Source organism: Chlorocebus sabaeus, chromosome 26 (assembly GCF_047675955.1).
Source record: "Chlorocebus sabaeus isolate Y175 chromosome 26, mChlSab1.0.hap1, whole genome shotgun sequence".
Lineage (NCBI taxonomy): Eukaryota > Metazoa > Chordata > Mammalia > Primates > Cercopithecidae > Chlorocebus > Chlorocebus sabaeus.
The window spans coordinates 39,212,303-39,236,484 of record NC_132929.1 but is presented as its reverse complement, the minus strand read 5'-3'; the positions used below and the strand labels follow the sequence as shown (position 1 = coordinate 39,236,484).

At 38.4% G+C, this 24,182-nt stretch overlaps 1 protein-coding gene across 2 annotated transcripts in view; it reads left to right on the top strand.

Annotated features, from left to right (window-relative positions):
- HERC1 (HECT and RLD domain containing E3 ubiquitin protein ligase family member 1) overlaps positions 1–24,182 on the top strand; it is a 219,080-nt gene that overhangs the window by 154,975 nt on the left and 39,923 nt on the right. The window contains exons 38-51 of one of the 2 annotated variants that reach the window (XM_073012219.1): positions 1,260–2,035; positions 3,685–3,883; positions 6,953–7,113; positions 10,172–10,288; positions 10,820–11,051; positions 12,382–12,506; positions 13,781–14,001; positions 14,966–15,238; positions 15,966–16,014; positions 17,037–17,237; positions 18,271–18,445; positions 20,621–20,891; positions 21,024–21,237; positions 22,586–22,842. In XM_073012219.1, the coding sequence (XP_072868320.1) occupies positions 1,260–2,035; positions 3,685–3,883; positions 6,953–7,113; positions 10,172–10,288; positions 10,820–11,051; positions 12,382–12,506; positions 13,781–14,001; positions 14,966–15,238; positions 15,966–16,014; positions 17,037–17,237; positions 18,271–18,445; positions 20,621–20,891; positions 21,024–21,237; positions 22,586–22,842 (3,271 nt within the window). Of the gene's footprint in view, positions 1–1,259; positions 2,036–3,684; positions 3,884–6,952; positions 7,114–10,171; positions 10,289–10,819; positions 11,052–12,381; positions 12,507–13,780; positions 14,002–14,965; positions 15,239–15,961; positions 16,015–17,036; positions 17,238–18,270; positions 18,446–20,620; positions 20,892–21,023; positions 21,238–22,585; positions 22,843–24,182 lie in introns of both variants that reach the window. The other variant, XM_008016333.3, reaches the window with a different exon arrangement.

Sequence of the window (24,182 nt, the reverse complement as noted above, 5' to 3'; positions counted from 1 at the left end):
TGGACTCTACCTTCCTCTCCATTCTACCAAGCTAAGAAACCAATGACAACTTTACAGAGTGACATGGAAGTGTCTACCTTTCCTCTCATTCTTTGCCTTGTTTCAGAGAGGATTTATGATGCCTTGTCAAGATGCATACAGTAGGCAGGGCTTGGTGGCTCACACCTGTAATCCCAGCACTTTGGGAGGCAGAGGCAGGTGGATCACCTGAGGTCAGGAGTTTGAGATCAGCCTGGCCAATGTGACGAAACCTTCTTTATACTAAAAATACAGAAAATTAGCCAGGCCTGGTGGCACACGCTTGTAATACCAGCTACTCAGGAAGCTGAGGCAGGAGAATCTCTTGAACTCAGTAGACAGAGGTTGCAGTGAGCCGAGATCATGCCACTACACTCCAGCCTGGGTGACAGAACGAGACTCCATCTCCAAAAAAAAAAAAAAAAAAAAAAAAAAAAAAGATGCATACAATATAGCAAAATAAGTAAATTAATAAATTAAAACAAGAAAAATGAGCCTAGAGGAAAATATGATTAGGAAGGTAATATAGAACCAAGATTTTAGGTTAGAACAACAAAACTTTATACTAGCAAAAGCTTTTTATTACATTTTGTATAATTATATCATTCTTAAACTTCAGGAAATTTCTTGCCAATATCAGGAAATATGTAATTATATTTTGGCTTAAACTATAGAGACATTAATTGAGACTACAAAGTAAACTTTTTTATGAAATGAAGTCCTCTCTGAAATAAGTTACAAGTAACCATTTATAAACTAGATTTATTATACAAATTTTCTGAATAGCTTATATCAAATTCTATCTGACAAACCTCCTGTTTTTGTAAGTAAAGGTGTACAGCCACACCCATTTGTTTAGTTATATTAGTGGCTGCTTTTGCACTATGATGGCAGGGTTGAGTGGTTGTAGCTGAGACCGTGTGCCCTGCAGAGTCGAAAATATTTCCTCTCTGGCCCCTTACGGAAAGTTTGCTAACTCTTGACATATGTTATATATTAATGAATATTCGTATTTGAAAGCACATGCACATCTCATTGCTTCTGCATTTAGCATCACATCTCCCCATTTTCTCATAGTAGACTCATTTTTCTCTGTGTTTGTAATGATTTCTCTAGTTTGTGTAAATTATTCTCTGTAGTGTGTACATGATGCACCTTATTTTGTCTACATTATTTTCCGTACCTTCCTCCTGTCTTTCCCTCACTTGCTTCTTCCTGTGTCATTCTGATCTTTATTAAAGCTTCCCAACTTTTTGGTCGCCTAGTGATACTCCATTGTATAATCTGGAACCCTGTGAACCATTGCCGTTTGATGTGGCGCGATTCCGAGGCCTGACGGCTTCTGTGCTGCTGGACCTAACATATCTGACTGGCATTCATGAAGACATGGGGAAACAGAGCACCAAGCGCCATGAGAAGAAACACCGACATGAATCTGAGGAGAAAGGGGATGCTGAGCAGAAACCTGAGAGTGAATCCACTTTAGATATGCGAACAGGCCTAACATCTGATGATGTCAAAAGTCAGGGTACCACAAGCTCCAAATCAGAAAATGAAATCGCTTCATTTTCTTTAGATCCAACACTGCCAAGTGTGGAATCCCAACATCAAATAACAGAAGGGAAAAGAAAAAATCATGAACATATGTCCAAAAACCATGACGTAGCCCAGTCAGAAATCAGAGCAGTCCAGCTGTCATATCTTTACCTCGGTGCCATGAAATCACTTAGTGCCCTTCTTGGCTGTAGTAAATATGCTGAGCTGTTGCTGATACCAAAAGTTCTGGCTGAAAACGGCCACAACTCAGACTGTGCAAGTTCTCCAGTTGTTCATGAAGACGTGGAGATGCGAGCAGCCCTGCAGTTCTTGATGCGACACATGGTGAAGCGAGCAGTCATGCGGTCACCCATAAAGAGAGCATTGGGATTAGCTGATCTCGAACGAGCTCAAGCCATGATCTATAAATTAGTGGTTCATGGGCTTTTGGAAGACCAGTTTGGGGGCAAAATTAAGCAAGGTATGTTATCTGATTTTTTTTTTTTTTTTTGCTTTTGTGCTGTTTAGATTATGTTCATAATTGTCAGAAGTGATACATTCTGTAAGTGATTTGTAAAAAAAAATTTTGGTCAAAGCAATTTTCACATCACTTTTTCTTTAAGGAAAACAGTTCTTTTTTGTTATTTTTATATTAGTAATCTTCTGTCTATAATTTTGCTATTTTAAACCTGCACCACTGTTAGGACACAGCAATTATTACTACATTTTGTAAAACAAAATTTAATTCATACCAAAAAATGTATTTATTGATCTGACTCAAAATACATAGTATTCTGGCAAGCGCAGTGGCTCACGCCTATAATCCCAGCACTTTGGGAGGCTGAGGCGGGCAGATCACTTGAGGCCAGAAGTGCCTGGCCAACATGGCGAAACCCTGTCTCTACTAAAAATACAAAAATTAACCGGGCATAGTGGTGCATGCCTTTAATCCCAGCTACTCAGGAAGCTGAGGCAGTAGAATCTCTTGAACCCGGGAGGCAGAGTTACAGTGAGCCAAGATTGTGCCACTGCACTCAAGCCTGGGCGGCTGAGCGAGACCCTATCTCAAAAAACAAACAAAAGCGAAATAAAATACATGGTATTCTGATATCTTCTCAGAGACATTTTAAAGGAAATTTTAAAGTCTCTACTTTCATAGACTGCTTATTGCATGTTAAAAAAAAAAACAGCCCCTGTTTTATCTTGTATCCTCACATTTGGGGAGAATGTGAATTGAGAAATAAAAATGAGATTCGTTCAGTAAATGTTTATTGAGTGCCTACTATGTGTTGGGTACTTTCTTAGGTTCTGGAGAGGCAGCAGTTAAAACAAAGTCCCTTGCCTTCATGGAGTTTATATTGTTCTTCCTTCTCTCCCTTCTTCTTTCCCTTTTTGCTTATTCCTTTTCTTCTTGACTTAGCTTAGACAGTAAGTAGAGAGAGAGAGAGATACATGGTGTACATAAGTAGGAATGTGAAGATCATGATGATTGTGAAGTAGTGTGGCTTTTTGTCAAACTTAATAGAATTACTTGTCTTTGTAGCAACTCATATTTTAGTTATGTTTATTTGTAGGCTTCCTTAACAGATTAAAATATACGTATATATGTATAAATACTTTGTAAACTTTTAGACATGTTAACTAAGTGGGTTTGTTAATGAAATTGTCCTTTTTAAAACGTGAAGTTTCTATCTAGGTTTTTGCTCTTCTTGTATTTATATGCCTTTATCTTTGCCTATTTGTAGATTAAAGATAGGCATCAAAGTGAAAGTGTGAAGGAAACACAGTTTTAATGATTGGATACCTTAGAGAACCTCTTGTCAGATCTTACAACCAAAAGTGAGACTTTTTTTGTTTTTAAGAGAACCCTCTTCTCTAAAAACAAAAATGTATAATTACAAGGGCTTATTACAATACTACCTGTAGAGTCTGGAACTAATGAGTACAGTAGTGAATACAAAGATGTATATATGTAAGAATATTTTTTTCTGTCAATCTTTCATAGAAATTGATGCTTGTGAAATATATTTAGAAACTTTTAAATTAAAAAGGTAGAAGTTTTTTATTCCCACTGTTATTTTTGAAAAAACAAATCCTTACTACTTTCTTAACCTTTATTTTGGTTTCTAGAGATTGATCAACAAGCCGAAGAAAGTGACCCTGCCCAGCAGGCACAGACACCGGTTACTACTAGCCCATCAGCCTCAAGCACGACCTCTTTTATGAGCAGCTCTCTGGAGGACACCACAACTGCCACCACTCCAGTCACTGACACAGAAACAGTGCCTGCATCCGAGTCCCCTGGAGTGATGCCTCTTAGTCTTCTCAGGTAGAGAAGTGGATCTTTAATGTCTGCCATACTGATGCCTGTGTTTCTGAAGGCACAGTTGTCCTCTTATGAATAGTATGCCCAGCTGAATCTTGGTGTTCTAGAGCTAGAAAGAACCTAAGAGATCATATAGTCAAGCTCATTTTACTGAAGTTGGAAATGTCCCTCAGAAGTTTAATAACTTACCCAAAATGTCACAGCCAATTAGTGGTGATCCCAGGTCTAATCAGCTGTGGTGCTGACCAGCAAGTACTCTAACATTCTCTCTCTTACCATGATCTTTTTTTTTCCCCTAAGTTTTTGAGTATTTTTTTTTCCTCAAAAAGTAAATACTTGTATTTTGTTCTTTTTTTAAAAATTTTTATTTATTTATTTTTTTTGACAGAGCCTTGCTCTGTTGTCCAGGCTGGAGTGCAGTGGCGTGATCTTGGCTCACTGCAAGCTCTGCCTCCCAAGTTCACGCCATTCTCCCACTTCAGCCTCCCGAGTAGCTGGGACTACAGGCGCCATCCACCATGCCCGGCTAATTTTTTTGTATTTTTAGTAGAGATGGGATTTCACTGTGTTAGCCAGGTTGGTCTCGGTCTCCTGACCTCATGATCCACCTGCCTCGGCCTCCCAAAATGCTGGGATTATGGGCATGAGCCACCATAACCGGCCTGTATTTTTATTCTCAAAAAAATTTCAAGCAACTCTGCTTTTCAAACAAAAGAGCATGTCTTACGATGCTTCTTCAGCCAACTCTATTTTAATAAGTTTGTAAGTTTCAAGTGATGCTTACTTACTTAAATTTATTTTTGCTTTAATTTGCCAGATGTATACACAAATGAAAACTTTTGAGAGAAGAACCTTCAGGGAGAGACTGTTTTGTGAGCTCTCTTAACTATGACTTAAGTGAAATAAGGGAAGCAGAATGGTTAGCCTCCCTTTTTTTTCTTTCCCCTCTTTCCTTAGTTGAGAAGACATTTTGATTCCCACTGTGTAGACTGACACCTTAAACAGTGGAACAGGGTAATGTCTATTGTAGTGATTCTCAATTTTTGGTGTGCCCAAGAGCCACCTGGGAAACTTTTTAAAGCTCTAGGGCTGTATCCTTTAGCAAGTCTGATTCAGTAGGTCTGGTGGGGCTCATAGTTTACATTTTAATTAAGTTTCCCTAGTGATTCTGGTGTAGTGGCTTCAGTGTACACTTTGAGAATTACTGCTGTGGTCTTGTGCAGGAGTACAATCCTAGTAGCATTTTCAGTCCCCACATACCTCCTACTTCTTAGCTCTCTCACTGGAATAACAGTTTCAGGAGGTGCATCTGTTCAAGGAATAAGGAAGATAGAGGAATAATAGGTCATTCTTTTCTCTCTCTCTCTCTCTCTCTCTCTCTCTTTTTTTTTTTTTTTTTTTTTTTAGAGACAGCATCTCACTCTGTCACTGAGACTGGACTACAGTGGCACAGTCATAGTTCACTGCAGCCTCAAAGTCTTCTAGGTTCAAGCCATCCTCCTGCCTCAGCCCCCTGAGTAGCTGGGACTACAAGTATACCACCATACCTGGCTAATTTTTTTTTTTTTTTTTTTTGAGACAAAGTTTCGCTCTTGTTGCCCAGGCTGGAGTGCAATGGCATGATCTCGGCTCACCGCAACCTCAGCCACCGGGTTCAAGCGATTCTCTTGCCTCAACCCCCTGAGTAGTTAGGATTACAGGCCTGTGCCACCACGCCTGGCTAACTTTTTGTATTTTTAGTAGAGATGGGATTTCTCCATGTTGGTCAGGTTGGTCTCGAACTCCCAACCTCAGGGAATCCACCCACCTTGGCTTCCCAAAGTGCTGAAATTACAGGTGTGATTTCATGCCTGGCCCCTGGCTAATTTTTAAAAATTTTTTTTGTAGAGATGGGATCTTGCTTTGTTGCCCAGGCTTGTCTTGAACTCCTGGCCTCAAGTGATCCTCTGGCCTCAACCACCTAAAGTATGCTGGTATTACAGGTGTGAGACACTATGCTTGCCTGATAGGACATTCTAATATGTTTTTTAATTCCTTTGGCAATTACGGAATTCAAGGCGTCCACACAAAATCAGTAGCATCAGTGACTCCTTGTAACCTTTTCAGCTCTTACTAGTGTGGACATGGGATTCAGTGGTAAAATCATGCCCCCTTGCTCCCATAGGCATTCACCAGGACTTTTGACTTCTCATTTCTTCTGTCTTCATTTCCCTGCTATTGGCTGGGACTTCATTAGAGTTGTACTTGGCTCTTACTGGGCAGACATCATTTAGTAGAGGAAAAACCAGGGAACTGCTGCTTCCTGTGTGTATACCATTGTATTACTGACTTGGTAGACAGTACATTTTTGATACTTAGAAAGTTCTTAGTTCTTTTGGACAAATCTGAGGAGTAGTCAGTGTGGATCTTCCTGGACTTTATTCTCTAACCACTGTCCACATTTCTCAACTGAAGAGGGGTTCTCCCCCCATACCTTTCCCCGACTGTGCTCCGCATTCTCAACTGAAGATGGGCTGCCTGCCCGTACTTTTCCCTGACTCTGCAGCTGGCATATCTTTCATGTACTGTTTTGCAGTTGTGCTAGGTAACTAGACAGCTACCTTTTCTTTCCATAACTTGCCTGTAAACCATTACTTTCAATCCACGTGAATAATTTCATGACTAGCTTGTGAGTTTATATTAATATTTAAAAGTAACTGCAGGTTACCTATATTTAAAAGCCTTCTTTGCACTCTATGTATACCAAAATACCCCTCTCATCTTGGTATTATAATCGAAGGAAAGCTCCGTGAAGGCAGGCATTTTTCATCTATTTTGCTAATGGCTATATTTCCCCCATCTGCTGTGTTGCTGGCATTTTGCTGAAAGAATCATAAGGTTTTATTACATTTATACTGAAAGTACCATATGAGATAATCATTTTTAAAACTGAGGAGTTTTTCTCCCCACCCTCCATTAAATTCTAGCTAACCTGTTTAGTCTTCCAGGTTGCATATTCTTCTACAAGAAGATTGTGATATGTATTATTTTGTAAATTGGATTTTTATGCTAACCACTGTTATTTTCTTAAAGGCAAATGTTCTCCAGTTACCCAACTACCACTGTACTTCCCACACGTCGGGCACAGACTCCTCCAATATCATCGTTACCCACCTCTCCTTCTGATGAAGTAGGAAGGAGGCAAAGTTTAACTTCTCCTGATTCCCAGTCAGCAAGGCCAGCTAACCGCACAGGTGCGTGTGCTGATATGCATTATGATATCCAAGAGTTGACATTCCAGATGTGTGGGACTTCATTATGTGGGCATTTTGTTTTGTCTTCACAGAAAGTAAAATAGTGATTTTAATGAAGGGGAACTGCCCCTTTAAACTGAGCTATCATCTTCATTTTGAAGCTGTGGATTGAATTACAGCCATTTGGGAGAGAAATAATGTGCTGTACGTTAGTCATATCAGCTCCTCATTTTTCCCAATCTAGCCATTTTTAGTGTTGTAAATTTTCCTCTAAGTACTGCTTTAACTGCAACCCACACATTTTGAAATGCTGTGTTTTCATTTTCATTTAAAGTACTTTCTAATTTGCCTTTGATGTCTTCTTTGCCCTCTGGACTATTTCAAAGTATGTTATTTAGTTTTCAAATATTTGGGCGATTTTCTAGATATCTTTTTATTATTGCTTTCTAATTTTATTATCGTCAGAGAACATATCTTGTATAATTTGAATCACTTTAAATTTATTGAGACTTGTCTTATAGCCTAGAATATCATCTGTTTTGGTAAATATTCCAAGTGCATTTGGAAAATATGTGTATTGTGCTGTTGTTGAGTGTTCTATAAATTGTTTAGCAGGCTCAAATTGGCTGATAGTGTTGTCCAAGTCTTCTTTATTGTTACTAATTTTTTTGTCTACTTGTTCTGTCAATTATTGACAGAGTGTTGTTGAAATCTGTGATGATAGCATTGGATTTTTCTATTTCCTCTTTTCAGTTCTTGTTTCATATATTTCAAAGCTCTGTGTGTAGGTTCATAAACATTTAGGATTCTTATATACTTTTAATGAATAGACCTTTTGTTATTATGAAATGCCTTTATCCTTGGTGATATTTTTTTGTCCTGAAATCTGCTTTGTTTGATGTTATTATAGCCACTCATGCTTTTTAAAAATTGTTAGGATGGTTTATCTTTACTCATCATTTTACTTTTAATCCATTTGTGTCTTTATATTTAAAATGGATAAAGTCAGCATGTAGTTGTTAGGTCTTGCTTTCTTTTTTTTTAGGAGGCAACTTCTTGCTCTGTCCCCCAGGCTGGAGTGATCTTGGGTCACTGTAGCCTCAACCTCTTGGGCTCAAGCAGTTCTCCCACCTCAGCTTCCCAAGTAACTGGGACTACAGGTGCATGCCACCACACCCAGCTAATTTCTGTATTTTTTTTTGTAGAGACAGGGTCTTACCATGTTGCCCAGGCTGGTCTCAAACTCCTGGCCTCAAGGGAGTCTTGCTTTTTTTAATACAGTCTGCTGTTCTCTACCTTTTAGTTGGAGTGTTTATGCCTTTTATATTTAATGTGATCATTGATATGGTTGGATTTAAATCCACCTTTTTTCTATTTTGTTCCACCTGTTTTTTGTTCTCTTTTTCTTTTCTGCTTTCTTTGAATTAAATGAGTTTTATTATTCCATTTTATCTCCTTTGTTGGCTTATTATCTATACTGTTGACCCTTGAACATTGCAGGGGTTGGAGCACCAACCCCCTGAACAGTTGAAAATCTTTATATAACTTTTGACTCCATAAAGATGAGAAAATATATTTACTATTCATTAAGTGGAAGTGGATCCTCATAAGAGTCTTCATTATAGTCATATTCCCATTGAATAGGCTGGGAAAAGGAGAGACTAGTCTTGCTCTCCCAGGAGTGGCAGAGGCAGAAGAAAATCCATGTATAAGTGGACCCAAGCAGTACAAACCCATGTTGTTCAAGGGTCAACTGTACTTTGTTTTATATTTTTAGAGATTACCTTCTGGTTTATAGTATACATCTTTAATTATCAGAGTCTACCTTAAAGTGATATTGTATCACTTCATACATAGTTAAAATAATAATTTTACCGCAGGATGATTTTATTTTCCTTTTCTCATCATTTATACTTTTGTTATCATACATTTCACTTTACACATGTTATAAGCTCCATAATAAATTATTATTTGTTTTGGATAGTTTTTATAGCTATATCTTCTAATTCATTCATCTTTTCTTCTGCAGTGTCTAATGTTCTGTTAATCTCCAGTGTATTTTTCTGTTCAGACACTGTAGTTTTCATCGGTAGACATTTGATTTGTTTTGTTTTTAAATCTCATCTTCCATGTCTATTTCACATGCTCAGTCTTTCCTCTAACTTACTGAATATGTGAAATAATAGTTGATTCTCATTAGCAATAGTTATGTTCTAAAAGGTCATTATGGACACTGAATTAGCAAATACTGAACCGTTGCTCCTAGGAGAAGCACAGGATTAAGTTCCTGTGAACTCCTAGTTACATTTCTGTCATCTGATCATTATACTGTATAATCTTGTTTTATGCATCCTTCTGTTTGAAGATACCACAATTAACATATACTGTTTATTCACTAACAGTGAGCTCATGGCCACCAACACTATAGCTCATCATGAATGAAGGTTATCTAACATATATATTTTCTCCATAAGGCACATTACAGCTTCCTTGTGCTTAGAAACACTAGACAACACTTTAGCACTATGCTTGGGGCCATTTTAATCAGGGAAATCACAGACCAAAAGCACAAAAATGCAAAGAGCGTAGCATTAAATAGACTATGAAAAGGACACTTGTTTTTCACATAAGAGCTGAAACATGAAGGCAGAGCATCACCTTGTTGAACCTTAGCTGTGAACACATGTGTTGAGGGACTAAACTTTTTAGTCCCTCTGCATATGTCACAAATGACTACAAAAGTACATGAGTATTGATTTTGAGATTACAAATAAATTTTACTGAGTACACAAATTTGCAAATATGGAACTTAGATGAGGAGTGCGATATTTACATATTCTTATAGTACCTCTACACAAATCTTTACTAAGTATAACATAAATGGGTGTTAGTAAAACTGGGATTACAGGCATGAGCCACAGTGCCCAGCCACATATTCTGAGTAGAGGAAAATTTCATTAAACTTGAACAATACTAGGAAATTGAGGACTATGAAGACACTTTTTACTCATGGTATCTAGTGATATTTAGGTTCTTATTTCTCTTCCTTTTGTCTCAGCGTTGTCAGACCCAAGCAGTAGACTTTCAACTTCTCCTCCTCCTCCAGCAATTGCAGTTCCCTTGCTGGAAATGGGGTTCTCTCTTCGGCAGATTGCCAAAGCCATGGAAGCTACAGGTACGATAAGTTTTTATATATCAGTGTATACAGATATGAGAAGTCCTAGCTTATTAAAGACAACATAATTTTTTTTTTTTTTTTTTTTTTTTTTGAGACGGAGTCTGGTTCTGCTGCCCAGGCTGGAGTGCAGTGGCCAGATCTCAGCTCACTGCAAGCTCCGCCTCCCGGGTTCACGCCATTCTCCTGCCTCAGCCTTCCGAGTAGCTGGGACTACAGGCGCCTGCCACCTCGCCCGGCTAGTTTTTTGTATTTTTTAGTAGAGACGAGGTTTCACCGGGTTAGCCAGGATGGTCTCAATCTCCTGACCTTGTGATCCGCCCGTCTCGGCCTCCCAAAGTGCTGGGATTACAGGCTTGAGCCACCGCGCCCGGCCAAGACAACATAATTTTTAAGAGGCTATGAAACTTGGTAAGATTTTTAACACTATATTTTGTTACAAGAGCATCATAGCAAACACTCTTAAACTGGTAACATAAAGACCTAATTCTTTGCTCAAAGTCAGCATCAGACTGTTTTTCCCCTGTATAGGTGCTCGGGGAGAGGCTGATGCCCAGAATATCACTGTCCTTGCCATGTGGATGATAGAGCACCCTGGGCATGAGGATGAAGAGGAGCCCCAGTCTGGCAGCACAGCAGACTCCAGGCATGGAGCAGCCGTTCTAGGCAGTGGCGGGAAGTCAAATGATCCCTGTTATTTGCAGTCACCTGGAGACATACCATCAGCTGATGCTGCTGAAATGGAGGAAGGTTTTAGTGAAAGGTGAAATTCCAGTTCCTGTATTTTTGTTCCATGTGTTATAAATTTCAAAGCCCCATTTATTATATATCCCTTCATAAATGCTTCTAATTATATGTAAAGTTGATAAATATAGTCATATGAAAAGTTGGGCATTTTAGTTACAAGTTTATATTTCTGTGAAGGGTAGAAGTGATATGACAAGTTTTGATTTGAACAGGTGTTTTCATGCCAGAAGGAATTTCATAATTTTTGTATAAAATTGTACTGAAAAAGGAAACAAAACAAGTTTATTTTGAAGTAAACATGCTAATAAAATAATTTTATCTCATACAAGTGATATTAAATTGAGTATTCATTTTAATATTGGACCTTGATTTAATGTATTTGATAGAACTGAACTTTTTTTTCTTTTTTTTTTTTTTTTGAGACGGAGTCTCACTCTGTCACCAGGCTGGAGTGCTGTGGCACGATGTTGGCTCACTGCAAGTTCCACCTCCCTGGTTCAAGCAATTTCCTGCCTCAGCCTCCCAAGTAGCTGGGACTGTAGGTACCTGCCACCATGCCCAGCTCATTTTTTGTGTTTTTAGTAGAGACAGGGTTTCACCGTGTTGGTCAGGATGGTCTCGAACTCCAGCCCTCGTGATCCACCCGCCTCAGCCTCCCAAAGTGCTGGGATTATAGGCATGAGCCACCGTGCCTGGCATAGAATTGGACTTTTAACTCTTCTCTGTGTAATATTTATATTTTCATCTCTTGTATAGTTTTCAATATCTGGTAGAAGATGCCCCTTTAAGTGTAAAAAGATTTCTGTGATAATGCCTATCCTAAAATGAGATGTAATAGAATATCTTACAAATTCTCCCTAAAAATCTTCTTTCCTTCATCACTTCTTATGACTTTAGATCTTTTATTTTTCATTTTAACTATGGAGCCATATAATAACCAAGGCTTGTGTCCTGCATGGCATGCAAGCTTTTTCCAACAAGCTCAGTGAATGTTTTCATATTTCGAAATACCTGTTTTTCCTAGGCAAGGATTCTCAATCATTTCAAATTTTAAGTATTTAATCATTTAGAATTTAGTTAAAGTCATATTTGATCTCATTTAAATTTGAGCTGCATTAAACATCATTTTGTTGTTGGCAGGATTCAAAATCAGATAGTTATTTCTCAGGTCACAGGAAATTATATGTGTATAATTGAACTGTACAGGGATAAAGATGTGTTTCACATTTTATCATAAACATATTTTATTCTCAGAATAAAGTAACACTGCAAGTAAGCTTATACCTATGCTTTCTTTTCATAATGGTTTTTAAAAATTTATGTTGCTTTCTCACTTGCACTTGTAGCCCTGATAATTTGGATCATACAGAGAATGCAGCTTCTGGAAGTGGACCATCAGCTAGAGGTCGCTCAGCAGTAACGAGAAGGCACAAGTTTGACTTAGCTGCTCGCACATTGCTAGCAAGAGCAGGTAATTGTATGTTTCATATCCTTTTCTTTGTGAAAGATCTTATTTTGAAAGCAATATAAAGGCACATTAAAGAAGATGCAAACTAATGATACTAAGTGCTCAGTCCCTCCACATTAACAGAACAGCTATTTGGATATCATTTTCTATGCATTTACATAATTTTATTTAAATCATAGCATACATTCATAGGCTTATTTTAAGTTCCCCCGGGTGCAGAAGTCTATACTGGCCACTTGTAGATTTTGAGAAATTATATAAATGCTCTTCCTTCTGCTCTCAGTCAATTATAATTTAAGAAGTGATGATGCGTGTTTAATATTTAGCATCAGTGGTAAGAAGGAGCTGGAAAGGACACTGTGCCAAAAAAAGTAGGCACTGGCTTTTCAGATGTACTACTCTGTGGATGTTAGGGCTTCACTGCTAGGTAAGGACCATATTCCCTCATTACGTTAGTAAAGTCTAGGATTATGTTCTGGGCATGTAAAATATAAATTATAAGGAATATATTTTCCAAATCAAAAACTTAAATATGTGATTTGTCAAAACAGAATTTGATCATTGAAATACTAGAACATAAGTAATGATTCAGTAATTTACGGGAACAGTGAGAGAACTTGAGACCATCCTAGAAAATATAGGATGTATATTTCTCATATAATTAAGGTGACTGATAACGTGTAGGTGAGAACCTATCTCAATTGGCTTATTGGATCTCAGACCATAAAACATCAAATTATACCTATCACACGTGTTTTTTCTCTTGCAAATGGGGATAGTAATAGCACTCATATCTCACTGGGTTATTGAGAGGTTTAAGTAAGAGAATCCATGCAATGCTTTATAATGTTTTTGTTGCTGTTGTTAGAGATAGGATCTGGATCTGTCACCCAAGCTGGAGTGCAATGGCACAATCCTAGGTCACTGTAACCCTGAACCCCTGGGCTCAAGACATCCTCCTGTCTCAGCCTCCTGAGTAGCTAGGACTACAGGCACATGCACCATACCCAGCTAACTTTTTAAATTTTTTTGTAAAGACAGGGTCTTACTATGTTGCCCAGGCTGGTCTCAAACTCCTAGCCTCAAGTGATTTCTCCTGCCTCCACCTCCCAAAGTGCTGGGATTGTAGGCATAAGCCACTGCTATAATGATAATCATATAGAAAAAAAACTTCAATAAATATTGGCTGTTACTACATGTATGGCAATTAAGAGCTGGCGAAATACTCAGAATTATTTTATGCATTCAAATAAAATGCCTTTTTGTTTTGTTCTGAGCGGGATTATACCGCTCTGTGCAGGCCCACAGGAATCAAAGTCGGAGAGAAGGAATATCTTTGCAGCAAGACCCAGGGGCGTTGTATGACTTTAATTTAGATGAGGAATTGGAAATTGATCTTGATGATGAAGCAATGGAAGCTATGTTTGGACAAGACCTGACCAGTGACAATGATATTCTGGGAATGTGGATCCCAGAGGTACTGGATTGGCCTACCTGGGTGTGTGTGACTGCAGCGGGGGCTGCTCTGACTTATTTTCCTGCCCTCCTGTTCATATAGCTTACTAACAGCAGCCTTGCCTAGAGTTGAAACACTCTAAAACTTGTATCTCATCCTGATGTTTGGGGATTTAAAGCCTGAGGTTACTTTGATACCTACAAACTAATAAGGAAAAGTCTCTCTTGCTTTCTCTGTGGGATTTTATTGCTTCTCTCCCCAGACAAGATGAATAGAGCCATACTGTGGTAATATTTGATTCTGATGTCAAAGATAGATTACAAAACAAGCATCAGGTTCCAGTAGATGTTGACAGGTTATATAACATGGCTGTTATACTCACATTGCTATCTGAATGCATGTTCTTCTCCTTCATAGGTTCCATTTAATCAATGTAATGCCTAATTCTAGGAACCAGTGCTCACCTAGATCTTGTCAATACTTCCATTTGGGGGAAGGGTACATGGTGGGTTTGTATGTATACATTGTTTAGCATTACATTTTTGTAGTAGGGAGACCAAAAAGCTCATAGGTGTAAGTCCTACAGGAAAGAGAATCTGCTGTATAAATAAGTGAATCGTAATGATTTTTCTCAAAAATTTATAAAATAGGTATGCATTTTGTGACCAGATGAAAAATAATTCTTTTCACTATTTTTTTTTTTTTTAAAAAAACCTCATTTCGAGATAGGACAGAATGTCATGTTTATTAACTTTTCTCAGTAGGATACTCAGTTACTTGTATTATTGATATAACTTACTAGAGTAAGAGAGGGCAAAGAACACCTTCAGATTGTGTTATCTGAATTCTGATTTGAAAGAAATATTTATGTAGCATTAATGAACATGGAAATATTCTAGCATCTGTAATAAAGTAGTGAATTTAATATCATAAATAATCTACTTGGCACTTCTTGGTTTTATGTTAAATTGACTGTAATCATTTGATATGAAATCCTTTTGTGCAGCATGTTTGCGAGTCTGAAGACAGGGAAGAAGTGGTGGTGTGTGAACTGTGTGAATGCAGTGTTGTCAGCTTCAATCAGCACATGAAGAGAAATCACCCAGGCTGCGGGCGCAGTGCAAACCGCCAGGGCTATCGCAGCAATGGTTCCTATGTGGATGGCTGGTTTGGTGGTGAATGTGGGAGTGGAAATCCATACTACCTGTTATGTGGCACCTGCAGGGAGAAGTACTTAGCCCTGAAGACCAAATCCAAGACAACAAGTTCTGAAAGGTACCTTGAAATTGTCTAGATATCCAGACCTCCTGAAGATACCTCATACCTTAAGTCTTGGGAACTATAGATTTTTCATGTGAGGAGTTGCATTTAACCTTCCCTGAAATCCCATGATTCCTACACTTTGGGCAGAAGGGATGGATGGGGTTTCAGAAATTCATGCTCTCAGGAATAGTGGCATGGCAACATATCCTTCCCTGGAGTTTGACTGCGTTAACCTTTGACTTGTTGGCAAGTAATGGTCAGGACCCTTTCCTTAACCCTCAGGAGGCTTCTACTCAATTCTTTTCGTTGGTGTTTTCTACCATATTTCTGGCATTTTAATTAAGATCTTTTTCCTGATTAAAAAAAGAGACTTTTGATTAAATGAGTTCCATAAAAATATTATCTCTTTACATCCTTAATTCCTAGAGAGTAGGTTTGTTGCCCTTATTGTCACCTATTAAAATCTTTAAGGCTTTATGGAATAGAATTTGGTTAAAAGAGTTGTTTTAGGTAACCCAGAAATCTCCCCAGTAGTTTGGTTAAATAATCATTGATGTTGTAAGCATGTGTGTACCTACATACCAGCAGTTTTTATTATGTTAGCCTATAACATGAAACATACTTTTTTATTTTGTGCTGCTTTATTAATGACCTCTTAAAATATTCTAATGACTTAATTTGCATTTTGGGGTACTAACTGTTTTATATAAAAATGCAATGTTCTTCATGTTTGGTGCAGGTACAAGGGACAAGCTCCAGATCTAATTGGCAAGCAAGACAGTGTGTATGAAGGTAGTTTGTTTTGAGAGCCTCTTTATTTTACATGTTTTTTTATATATCCTCTCTGCTTAACATCTGTTACTAAAATTCACCTTTGTGTGTGTGTGTTTGTATTTGTGTACATGTTAACTTAAATTTTCCCTTAAAAACTCAAGGTAGTTTAATAGCAACAGCCCTGGTTTAAAAGTCAAAGGAAGAGAACCTGGTTTCAAACATCAGCTTTACCACAGAATATTAATTTCTATTTGGTGTATTTTTTTTTCAAAATAGGGAAAGGATGTGGTATATTTTGAATTTCCACCCTAATTGTGGAAAGTAAAAAATAAATAGAGATGAGCATTGATGTTCCTGGAGCACTCATTTTCTTGAAATAACTCATTCCCTAATGATTACAGACAGCTAAGAACTCTTTGTTAGACCCATGACAGTATTTTTAATTAGTTTAAACCTCTATTACCAGCTATAGCATTTGCTATTGCTGACAATTTACTTAACTACATTGACTCCCTTTCCCTGAGAGTCTCACTTATGCTTCAGGAGTGCAGTTTGGTTAAGTTTGCAGGAGATGGTGCCGTAGTTCATTATGTGGTCACTGGACTTTCAGTCTATCTGCATTTTATTTATTTATTTATTTATTATTTTTATTTCTTTGAGATGGAGTCTCACTCTGTTGCCCAGGCTGGAGTGCTGTGGCGTGATCTCAGCTCACTGCAGCCTCTGCCTTCCAGGTTCAAGTGATTCTCCTGTCTCAGCCTCCTGAGTAGCTGGGATTACAGGCGCACACCACCATGCCTGGCTAATTTTTGTATTTTTTGGTAGGGATGGGGTTTCATCCTGTGGGCCAGGCTGGTCTCAAATTCCTGACCTCAGGTAATCCACCCACCTCGGCCTCCCAGGGTGCTGGGTTTGTAGGCGTGAGCTGTCGCATCTGGCCGCTCATCTGCATTTTAGATGTATTTTCAGAATAACCATTGCCAGCAGATTTATGTAATATTTATACTCACATACTATACATTTATTTATTTAAATTCCAGAAGACTGGGACATGTTGGATGTTGATGAAGATGAAAAGCTAACTGGTGAAGAAGAATTTGAATTGCTTGCTGGACCGCTTGGTTTAAATGACCGGCGCATTGTACCAGAACCAGTTCAGTTCCCTGACAGTGATCCACTAGGAGCATCAGTAGCAATGGTCACAGCCACCAACAGTATGGAAGAGACTCTAATGCAAATAGGTAAACAGAAATGCTGATTTGCATTGATTTTATAGCATCTACTGTAGTTTGTTTCTTAGGTAAATAATAATAATAATAAAGTAAAAGTAATTAAGACTAATGGTTCAACATTATCTCACCCTAACAAGTCTCTTTAGCCAGTTGTTTTAACATTTTGAAGGTATAATGTGATATTAAGTTTTGGCTGGGCATGTTAGCTTATGCTGGTGATCCCAGCACTTTGGAAGGCTGAAGAAAGAAGGTCGCTTGAAGCCAACAGTTCAGGACCAGCCTGGGCAACATGGTGAGACCCATTTCTATAAAAAAAAATGAAGAAGAGTAGCTGGGTGTGGTGGTGTGCACCTTTAGTCCCAGCTACTCAGGAGGCTGAGGCAGAAAAATCGTTTAAGCCCAGGAGTTTGAGGTTATGGTGAGCGATGATTGAGCCACTGCACTCCAGCCTGGGTGACAGAACCAGACCCTGTCTCAAGAGGAAAAAATAAACTTTAAATTTTTTTTTTGTCTTTCATGATATCGAAGCAATAAAAAGATTTATAAGACTTGTTATTTAAAAAAAAAACAACTTGGTGTTAAGAGAATCCTGTAACCAACTCAAAATTATTGTGCAGTCTTCTTTTTATTTGGTTGAGAGGGTGTGGTAAATTTTTGGTGTAGGGAATACAAAATAAAGAATTGGGTGGTATTGGTAATTCAGTCCTTTATAAATTCTCAAAGCATGTTTTTAAAACTTTCTTATATCTTTCTTATCAGTAGATGTGATATATGGACAAAATGAACAAAACAATACTTAATGGAAAAATTTCTCCGGTGGTAAATACATTGTTAACACAGAAATATCTAAGTTAGAAATATCCAAGTTTAAACTTAGAAATATGTGAGTTTCTCCTAAGAAATTTTCTATATAACCAAGTTCCAGATGAGCGAAAGACATTGGTTTGTTATGGAACCTCTGTAGAACAGGAAATTTTTTTAGTAGTTCAGATATATTTTTTTTCTTACCTTGTTGAGAACGAAACAAAATTATGTTTTTCAGGTTGCCATGGCTCTGTAGAAAAGAGCTCCTCTGGGAGAATAACGTTAGGAGAGCAGGCAGCTGCCCTAGCAAACCCTCATGACCGTGTGGTGGCTTTAAGGAGAGTGACTGCTGCTGCTCAGGTTCTTCTGGCCAGAACCATGGTCATGAGAGCACTGTCTCTTCTCTCAGTCAGGTAAGTGTTATTTCATATCATATGATGCTAAGTTAACTTCTAATGTACGTTAGCTGGGAGTCTGGTGGTGTTTGGGAGGGTGAGATAGAATTTGAGAAGCTTGAATATGTACTGTTGAATGAAAGATGTTAGACATAGTCATTGTTATTCACTCAATTGGTCTTTCAGTTAATACATGACTCTTTTTAGGTAGAAAATAATGCCATTATCACAACTGAGTAAACTGCATACATTTTATTTTGTTGCTTGAAATGGGAAACTAAGGCTGTTGATCCAAATGGTGCTGGATTAAAAACTAAAGGTCAAAATGTATCGACCATCTGTGTAGCTAAGTCAGCCTGCAGATACCATCATGGGGATCCTTGCTGTTTTCATACCGTGGATTGTAATGTAAAAAGGGGGTGAGAACCAGAAATACCTAAAAGGTAGCCATTTAAGAAGTGATGAAGCAGGAGTATTTAATGGCAAATCAGTGAAGGCAGAAGGATCCTGAAAGGAAAACAAAATTTCCATAAGACTGTGTGCTATTGGCTCAAGGATAGGCAAATAGGATAGTACAGAAGAGAGTTCAGAAACCGACCCACACATATAAATAAACACTTGATTTATGACAGTGGTTCACACTGTAGAGCAATAGAGAAAGGATTTTTTTTTTTCAATAACTGAAGCAGGGTCTGATGGTTTATCCACATAGGAAAAAAAAAAAAAGCCTTGGTCCCAACCTCATATTATATAAAGCAAATAATTATAAAGTGGCCCTTAGATTTAAATATGACAGAAAAATAAATCAGTAAAGTTTATTGAAGGTAACATAGAAGAATTTCTTCTTGATCTTGGGACAAGCAAAAATTCATCAAGCAAGTCACAAAAGGAATCTGCCATAAAAGATTGATAAATTGGAATACAATAAAATAGAAAACCTCTGTTTAGCAAAAGTGATTTGAAAAATAAGAAAGTAAAAAAGCAAGCCATAGAATGGGAGAAGATATTAGTAGTGCATCTAACCAATAGAATGTGTAAATAATTCCTATAAGTTAACAAGAAAAAGACAACCCAGAAGAAAGTGGGCAAAACACGTTAAGAAGTGTTTCACAGAAGAGGATCCCCAAATGGCCAATAAACATGAAAAGATGTTCAACCTCATCGAGTCTTCGGAGAAATGAAAATTAAAACCCAATGTGATTGGGAGGCCAAGACAGGAAGAACCCTTGAACCCAGGAGTTTGAGACCGCCCTGGGAAACATAGTGAGACCCTGTCTCAAAAAACAAAACAAAAAAAACACCTAAGACAAAAACCCCACCAATGAGATACTAAGAATGGCAAACATTTAAAACACTAGGGAGAAAAAAGTGACTGAAACAGCTAAAACTCTCATACATTGTTAGTGAGAAAATAAATTGGTATAACCACTTTGGAAAACTGTTTGATAGTATCAAGTAAAGCTGAACATGAATATACTTTGTGATCCAGAGATCCACTTCTGGGTATATATCCAACAGAAATACTTAAATATGTGCCCCCTAAAGACATCTCCAATCATTCTTGGTTGTATTATTCATAATAGCCCCATGTTGGAAACCACCTAATTGTCATCTGTATGGATAAATAAACTGTGGCAGATTTCATGTATATGTCAATGAAAATGAACTGCTCAATGCTACAAGATTTGGATGAATCTTACAAACATAATATTGAAGAAGCCAGACACAAAAGAGTATATACATTATTATTCAATTGATGTAAAGTTCAAAAGCAGGCAAAACTAATTTGTAGCTTTAGAAGTCAGGATGGTGGTTGCTTTTGAGAGTATCGTGACTGAGAAAAGCCCAAAGCAGGTTTCTGAGGTACTGGCAATGTTCTGTTTCTTGATCTGGAGGGTGGTGACATGGGTTTGTTCAGTTTACGAAAATTTATGCTTTGTGAACATTCCTGTTTTACTTTGGCAGTTCAATTGTACTTCAAGTATATGCCAGTATTTATTAAAAGCAGAGAAAGTTTAGATGCCAGTTTTCAGCTTGGTATCTTTGGCAACTCTTAGGACATGTATGGCTAATGATAGTGCAGCTTACATTTTATTATGGTTGTTGATGCTATGAATGATATGTGGGACTGCAAATGGTCCCTTAAGAAATCCATTTTCTTTATCCATCTGAAATGTTTTTCTTTACTGGCAGTGGTTCCAGTTGTAGCCTCGCTGCTGGTCTTGAGTCTCTGGGTCTAACAGATATCCGAACACTGGTTCGATTAATGTGCTTGGCAGCGGCAGGGAGAGCTGGCCTCTCCACCAGCCCTTCTGCCATGACTAGCACCTCAGAACGATCACGAGGTGGGCATAGCAAGGCTAACAAGCCTATCTCTTGCCTGGCCTATCTGAGCACAGCAGTGGGATGTCTGGCATCAAATGCTCCTAGTGCTGCCAAACTGCTGGTACAGTTGTGTACACAGGTAAGCTAGTTTCAGAACTTTTCCCCATTACATTGCTTATTTCTGACTGATTCTTGAGCCTTTTGAAATGAAATATTTTTGTTCCAAAATTACATGTAAAAATTAAACCTGTTTTTCCAATTGCTTCTTCAGAACTTGATTTCTGCTGCAACAGGTGTAAATCTAACCACAGTTGATGACTCAATTCAGCGAAAGTTTCTACCCAGCTTTCTCCGAGGAATTGCTGAAGAGAACAAGCTTGTGACCTCCCCAAACTTTGTTGTAACACAGGCCCTTGTGGCATTGCTAGCAGACAAAGGGGCCAAACTAAGACCTAACTATGATAAGTCAGAAGTTGAAAAGAAAGGTAGGTTTCATACTTCTGAAAGATACAGTCTTCTAGTTGACTTTATTCTTATTTTTAAATAATGTTTTTACATTGTTAGTATATGATAAATTATGACATGTGAGTTTCTTAAGTTTAGAACATAAATGAAGTGCATGGATACTTTTTCCACTGTGTATGGAAACAAATATTAGTTACAGATTATGATTTGAGTTGCCATAGATAATAATCCTGGTAGATTTCTTTAATAAAATTTAGATGAAGGTAGTGTTATTTTTCTCTTTGTTTTAAGATTATAACACTTTGAAGGGACTACTTATCACTACTATCTGCCTTTCTTTTCATCAGGACCATTTAGCCAAGAGATATGGCTTTTGTTTTTTGTTTGTTTATTTTCGAGACAGTCTCACTCTGTCGCCCAGACTGGAGTGCAGTGGCATGATCTTGGCTCAGTACAACCTCCATCTCCTGGGTTCAAGTGATTTTTCTGCCTCAGCCTCCCAAATAGCTAGGATTACAGGCACATGCCACCACGCCTGGTTAATTTTTGTATTTTTAGTAGAGACAGGGTTTTGCCATGTTGGCCAGGCTGATCTTGAACTCCTGGCCTCATGTGATCTGCCCATCTCGACCTCCCAAAGTGCTCAGATTACAGGCATGAGCCACCACGCCTGGCCGTCACTGGCTTTTGCATCTGTCAGCCCAGTTCCTTGACTGGCTACACCACCATAACTTTTGAGCAACAAAAGCCAAGCTGTTTTTCTTAAAGGCATGCTGTCTCTGTCCTGGTTTTAAAATTATTCCTGCTGCTTTCTTAGTCTACTGAGTCCTTGGAGCAAAGACTACTGATTGTTGTGTAATAAAATTTATTTATTTATTTATTTTTGAGATGGAGTCTTGCTCTGTCACCCAGGCTGGAGTGCAGTGGTGCGATCTCGGCTCACCGCAGCCTCTGTCTCCCAGGTTGAAGCAATTCTCCTGCCTCAGCCTCCCAAGTAGCTGGGATTACAGGCGCGTGCCACCACACCTGGCTAATTTTTTTTTTTGTATTTTCAGTAGAGATGGGGTTTTGCCATGTTGGCCAGGCTGGTCTCGAACTCCTGACCTCAGGTGATCCTCCCACCTCGGCCTCCCAAAGTGCTGAGATTACAGGCATGAGCCACCGCACCTGGCCTAAAATGTATATTTTTAATGAATCAGATTTCTTACAGAATTTGATGTGAGATAAATGCTTTATTTCTTATGTGTATATTTTAGTGAAATAATTACTGGGAAAAGTGCTAATTCTTAAAAGATATGGGTTAACCCATTTGCTTGTTCACCACCACCAGATCTCACCTGAGCATCATTTCATGTTTTGTTTAAGCAGGTTTAATTGCCCAATTGTATGCCCATCCTTCCTATGATCCTTCTGCTGTAGGCCCCCTAGAGCTGGCTAATGCCCTGGCAGCCTGCTGCCTCTCCTCCAGGCTGTCCTCACAGCATCGGCAATGGGCGGCTCAGCAACTTGTGCGCACTCTTGCTGCACACGACCGTGACAACCAAACTACTCTGCAAACACTCGCTGATATGGGAGGAGATCTTAGAAAATGCTCCTTTATCAAGTTGGAGGCTCATCAGAACAGAGTAAGTATTTTGAGTATAAAGTGTGTTAATCACCTTATGTAAGATGAAATAGTCTCTGCCCTTCTCAAAGAGCTCAAAGTTTAGGCCTCTCTCTTTGTGTCACTCTCTTTCACACATGCACACATACACACAAATGCACACAATTACAAAAATGTTCCTGGCAGTTACCAACTCTGCTTTCTCTGTATGCTGGTTTGATATAATAGTATACAAACGGGAGAATTGGATGGGGGATGAGAAGAAAACCAAAGGAATAGCTTCACAAAAGATGAAGGCTTTTGCATTTGGCCCTCTGTTATCTGTGGGTTCCACATCCATTGATTCAACCAACTACCAATGCAAAATATTGGGGTAAAAAATAATGATCCAATACTAAAAAATAATACAAATAAAAAGTACAATATAACTTTTGTGCGTAGTATTTACATTCTATTAGGTATTTAAAGTAATCTTGAGATGATTTAAATTACATGGGAGGATATACGTATGTTATATGCAGATACTACCCCATTTTTATAAGGAATCTGTCTGCAAATTTGGGGCAGGGGATCATGGAACCAATCACCCACAGATACTGAAGGACAACACGCAAGAGGAAAAGAAATTGGCCTCACTATTTTAATCTAACCCACGGGATCTCTCAGCTATAACAAGAAATGAAGATTGAATTGTATTACTTAAATAATTCTTTTTTTTTTTTTTTGGATGGAGTCTCACCCAGGCTGGAGTACAGTGGCGAGATCTTAGCTCACTATAGTCCCCACCTCCCAGATTCAAGTGATTCTCCTGCGTCAGCCTCCCGAGTAGCTGGGATTACAGGTGTGCACCACCACACCTAGCTAATTTTTTGTATTTTTAGTGGAAACGGGGTTTTTCCATGTTGGCCAGGCGGGTCTCACTCCTGACCTCAGGTGATTCGCCCGCCTTGGCCTCCCCAAAGTGCTGGGATTACAGGTGTGAGCCACTGCACCCGGCCTACTTAAACAATTTTTAAAATTATTTCTTAGTCTGTGTTATTTATTTTATAGAATATAAAATGTTAAAGTACTTACTAAGTAAACATATTTAGTAAAGATTATAATAGGTCTCAGATAATTCAAATGCGTTAGTGCATAGTACCTTAAAGCTATACGCCAAATAAGTATAGCTTCAAATATATTTGCAAGCCATTTAGAAAAGAATGGAGGCTGGGTGTGATGGCTTATGCCTATAATCCCAGAACTTTGAGAGGCTGAAGTGGGCAGATCACTTGAGGCCAGGCATTCAAGACCAGCCTGGCTAACATGGTGAAACCTGTCTCTACTAAAAATACAAAAATTAGCCAGGTGTGGTGGCACATA